Source organism: Lipotes vexillifer, unplaced genomic scaffold (genome assembly GCF_000442215.2).
Source record: "Lipotes vexillifer unplaced genomic scaffold, Lipotes_vexillifer_v1.1 scaffold230, whole genome shotgun sequence".
Lineage (NCBI taxonomy): Eukaryota > Metazoa > Chordata > Mammalia > Artiodactyla > Lipotidae > Lipotes > Lipotes vexillifer.
Genome location: NW_006775143.1, coordinates 9,038,015 through 9,042,779, shown reverse-complemented (window position 1 = coordinate 9,042,779; position 4,765 = coordinate 9,038,015). Strand labels below are relative to the sequence as shown.

Below are 4,765 nucleotides of genomic sequence, written 5' to 3'. Positions count from 1 at the left end.
GGTACACCGAGATGGGAACAGAAGAGAGCAGAAGTGGTCCCCCGACTCGCTCCCAAACTTGGGGCACCTGCCGGCCAGCAGGCGAGGGAGATTCTCCGCCTTGCCGTCCCACCAAGGCCTGGTGGCGAGTTTGTCGGGGCAAGCGGGCCACCCCTTGGCAGCCCCGCATTGCTTTGAGGTTTTCTAACCAATAATCCAGCACCGAGAACGCCGATGCAGGAACCTGGGGGATAGAAGGGGAACACCAGTCACCCGCGCCAGGGGGCGGGGACTTGGGACTCGGGGGCGCGGGCCAGGGATGGGGCCCCGGAAGAGAGCAGGACGGGGTGGCCCGAGAGGGAACCAGAACTAGGAGTGCTTACAGAAGGGGGAGGGGATCCCGGAGAGGTACAAGGGGAGCGCCCCTGAGGGAAGCATCGGGGGAAGGGAGCCGCCCAAAGGGCCGCGGGGTGCCAGTGTCCCGGACCGGCCCCGTCACTCACCGGCAGGTCCACGCTCACTTCGGTCCCGTCGAGCAGGAAGACGCGGCAGTAGAGGGTGGCCTTGGAGGCCCCGGCGGCGGAGATGTGCACGGCCGCGCAGCCCATGAGTAGGGGCCCACCGCCGGCCGGGAAGACGCTGCCCCCGGGCGCAGCGGGCAGAGTGGACACGGCGGCGGCGGCCGGGCCCCCCCGCGGAACCCCGTCGCGCTCGTCCCCCAGGCCGGCGGTCCCGCGCCCTGCCGCGCCCCGCGCGTAGCGCTGCATGGAGCGGCGGCCAAAGGTCCGGCGCAGGAACCGCAGCATCCTGGCTGGGGGCGTCCCCTGCCTCCGCCCCCTGCGCCGCCGCCGCTGCGCCGCCGCCCAGGAGCGCCCCGCGACGCCGTCAGTGCAGGCGGCCCCCCGCCGAGGACGAGGCCGCGCTTCGGCTGCCTGCGGGGCGCGCCGGCCCGGCCAGCGCCGGCTGCGAGTGGCCGCGGGCGGGAGGGCGCGCTCGGGGCGGCCCGGTAGCCGTCCCGCCGCCGCCTCCGCCGCCACGCGCCCTTCCGGGCCGGCGGCCTGCGCTCGCCGCCAAGGGGCCGCTCCCGACTGCCTGCCGCTGGCGGCCCGAGGGCTGGGGGGGCGCGGGGGGGGGGCGCGGGGGGCGCGGGGGCAGGCTGCGGGCTGCTCCCGCGCCGCGCGCCGGCCGAGAGCCAGCCGGAGCAGGGCGCCTGCGTGCTCCTGGCGCGCTCGCTCCCACTCGCCGCGCCCAGGCCCGAGGAGGCCCAGCCGAGCGCCCGCTCCCCAGGCGCCTTTTCCTGCGCCCGCAGCCCCCGCCTCCCACCTGGGAGGCTGCACCTACAGCCGCCGCCTCCGCCGCCACCGCCGCCACCGCCGCTACCGCCGCCGGGACTGCAGCACGCCCTCCTCCCTCGGGCTGCGCCCGGTATTTGCAAACCGGGTCTGTGCTGCCCCCTGCCGGCCTGAGCGCCCCCTGCTGCTGTAGGTGTGCTCACGTGTGTACACGTAGGTGAGCACACACGTGTTTCCGGCGCCGCGAGCCCTGAAGACGCCGGAGAGTCTCCCCTTGCCTAGTTAGGAAAACGCGCTGCATGCCCTCGGGGGGGGGGGGCCTTGCCTGGGGGGAGGCCCGAGAGAGAAGCGCATTAAGCGAAGGCCCTACCACGCCCTCACTTTCCCCTTCTGGAAAAGGATAGGGGTGAACTAGGTAATCTACCAGGTCCCTGCTACTTAAAGTTCTGTCAGTTTAAGATCTCAGAGCTGGAAGGGCCCTTTCTGCCGTCACAGTCCAATGGGCTCATTCCAAATAAGGAAATTGAGGCCAGACAAGGAGGGGTGTACTTTTCCAACCGACTACACAGAAGAACACCTTTCCTCAGGGAATTCGTGTCCAGTATCGAGGCAGAGGCCTGCATAAATAGCCATAACTGAGAAGGCTAGTAAAGCTTGCACAAGTTACTGAGAAGCAGAGTAGAACTGAGGCATGAGGAGGATAGTATAGGACACACAGAATATCGGAGGCGGAGGGAAGGGTTTATAAACGGTGCCCCTCGGGTATACATCTTCAAGGCCTGGTTCAGGGAGAAGTGGGTTTCAGTGTGGCTGAAAGGAGGTCAGGCCTCTTGAGAAGAATAACACTGATTTGTGTGTGTGTGTGTGTGTGTGTGTGTGTGTGTGTGTGCGCACCTGACACTATGCTAAGCCCTTCCCATTCATCATCTCACTAAATCCTCAGCACAGCCTGGTTCCATAGTCGGTTTTATCCCCATTGTACGGAGGAGGAAATTGAAGCTTAGAGAGCTTAAGAGACTTGCTCCAGATTTCATGGTTAATAGGGGCTCGTTTGCTGGGATTTAAAGCTGTTGCTCCTAACTACGGCCAAGCTGAGGCATGTGACATGATTGGCAAGTGATGATGGTTTCTGAGCGTCCTGGACGGAGGCAGTGGCCACAGCAAAGGGGAAAGAGAAAGAGAGGGGTGAATTCAGGAGGCATTCCAAAATCGCCATTTACTGAGGATCAGGCACTGTCTTAGGTGATTTCATGGATGATATTATCCTCACTCCAACCCTTCCAGGTAGTTCTATTTGTCCCCATTGACTTAGGTGGAGTTTGGGACTTCTTAGAGAAGTAATATCCTTGCCCGAGGTCTCAGAGCTCCTGAATGGCAGCAGCCAGTACCTTCACTTGTTGCCTAGTGTTTCCTTTATGACTCTACATGGATCTACCGGGTGAAGTGTATTCTGAGGGGGCACCTGCAATCAGCCTTCCAATACCCACTCTGCTCCCCTCCCTCAAGACTTGACTTAATATTATACCATCAGCAAGCTGGTGTTCAAAGGTAGCCCAGTGTGCTTCCTGGTTTCTAAGGATAGCCCATTTCACACTATATAGCCCAGGAGTGCTGTGGTAGACTGAATAATGGCCCCCCAAAGATGTCCACATCTCAATCCCCAGAACCTGTGAATATGTTCCCGAACATGGCATAAGGGACTTTGCAGATGTGACTGAATTAAGGAGTTTGAGGTGGGGAGATTGTCCTGGGTTATCATCTAGGTGGGACCAATATAATCACAAGGGTCCTTATAAGAAGGAGGCAGGAGGGTCAGAGACAGAGAAGGTGATGTGACAATGGCAGCAGAAGTGATGCATTCAGGAGGCAAGGAATGCAGGCAGCTGCTAGAAGCTGGAAAAGGCAAGGAACAGGTTATTCCCTAGATATTCCAGAAGGAACGTAGCCTTTGTTTTTAACACAGACTGTAAAATCCATCTCTGACGTCTGACCTCCAGAATTGTAAGATAATACATTTGTGTTGTTTTAAACCACTAAGTTTGTGGTGATTTATTCCAGCAGTGATAGGAAATGCATACAAGTGCAGTGTTAAATCATATTAGTTTGGTGCACTACAGTTTTCAAAGCCTCTTGGCACTGTCATAGTGCCATCCCTCTCAAAGTAAGTGTCATTCAATTTGCAGTTATCCTCTGTTCTTCTCTCCTACTAAATGTTGAGCTCCATGAAGACAAGACTTTTCCTTATTCATCACTGTATCCCCACCCAGCACCTAGCCTGCTGTCTGGCAAGCAGTCTGCGTTCAATAAACACTCATTGAATGAAGGCAGGATCACATTTCATTGTCGTAATAGCCCCGTGGGGTAGGTATTGCTTTTGCCTTTTAGAGATGGAGAAAATGAAGACTGGATTGGAGCCCAGACTCACACTCATGTCTCCTGACTCGAGCTCCCATGTGCTACCGACAATACCATGTCACTGAGAATCCCATGGGGACTCCAGATTGCTTTAATTTTACCTGTACCTCCTCTGTGCCAGGCACCGTCACCTAACTGATCTCATTCAGTCCTCATCACAATAGTGATTTAAGCACTATTTTCTCCACCACACAGAGGAAAAACAGAGGCTCAGGCCTTCCTTTGATTAAATTTCATGTCACCCAAGTTTCCTCCCCAGAATTTCCACATTTGATGAGTAAGTTTGCATTTTGTCTGCTCAGTGCTACATATTTCAGTGATAGCTCTTTCTTAACCTTTGCCTTTTGGACCCTAAAAATTTCCTGTCCCTGTTATCCAAGCTCTGTACCAGCCCTTCAGAAATTTTAATTGCCATTTCTCAGACCTCCTCTATGTTCAATGAAAGTGGGCCAGAACTGTGCATGTATCCTGTGTGCCAACACATCATTCTTTAACGGGCCTCTTGGTCCTCAAATGATTATTTAGTATTTCACCTGTGTTCCTGTCTAGAAACAGGAACCATCTTGAGCTGAAGTTCTCAAGAAACCGTCTACACTAAATTCCAGGTCGTTTCCTTGGTCATGAGCACTAGCTTGAGTTCCTCAACTTCATGGGCAGTGGTTAGAAGCTGACCCCTAGAGTCACTTCTTGCCTTCTCCTCATTAAAGCTCAGCCAACACTTCTATACCCACCTCTCAGGCTCTTGAGAACTTCCCGTCTTCCTTCCCATCCCTACTCCCAGAGTTCTGTCATCAGTAAACCCTGAGAGTTCCTTATATACGCCCTTCCTCCAGAGAAGTTTTACATGTTAATTAAACAGGCCTTAGCCCTGTCTCTAAGGAACTCCTCTCAGAAATGTGCCATTTATCCCTATCCTTTGTTTCCTGGCTTGTTTCCTAGACTCAGTCAAATTGTGCCCTCATTCCCTCAGATGCCTTTTCTTTTCCCATAGAACAAGATTACATTTGAATGTATGCTTCTGTTTTTTCATACATTTTTCTTTCCATAAACATTTATTGAGACCTTACGATGTCCCACAA

The 4,765-nt window shown here is 55.6% G+C and overlaps 1 protein-coding gene across 2 annotated transcripts in view; it reads right to left on the bottom strand.

Moving 5' to 3' along the window:
• EPB41L4B (erythrocyte membrane protein band 4.1 like 4B) overlaps positions 1–785 on the bottom strand; it is a 148,371-nt gene extending 147,586 nt beyond the window's left edge. For both annotated transcript variants that reach the window (XM_007449793.1, XM_007449794.1), the window contains exon 1: positions 483–785. In XM_007449793.1, the coding sequence (XP_007449855.1) occupies positions 483–785 (303 nt within the window). The remainder of the gene's footprint in view (positions 1–482) is intronic.
• Positions 786–4,765: the final 3,980 nt, after the last annotated feature.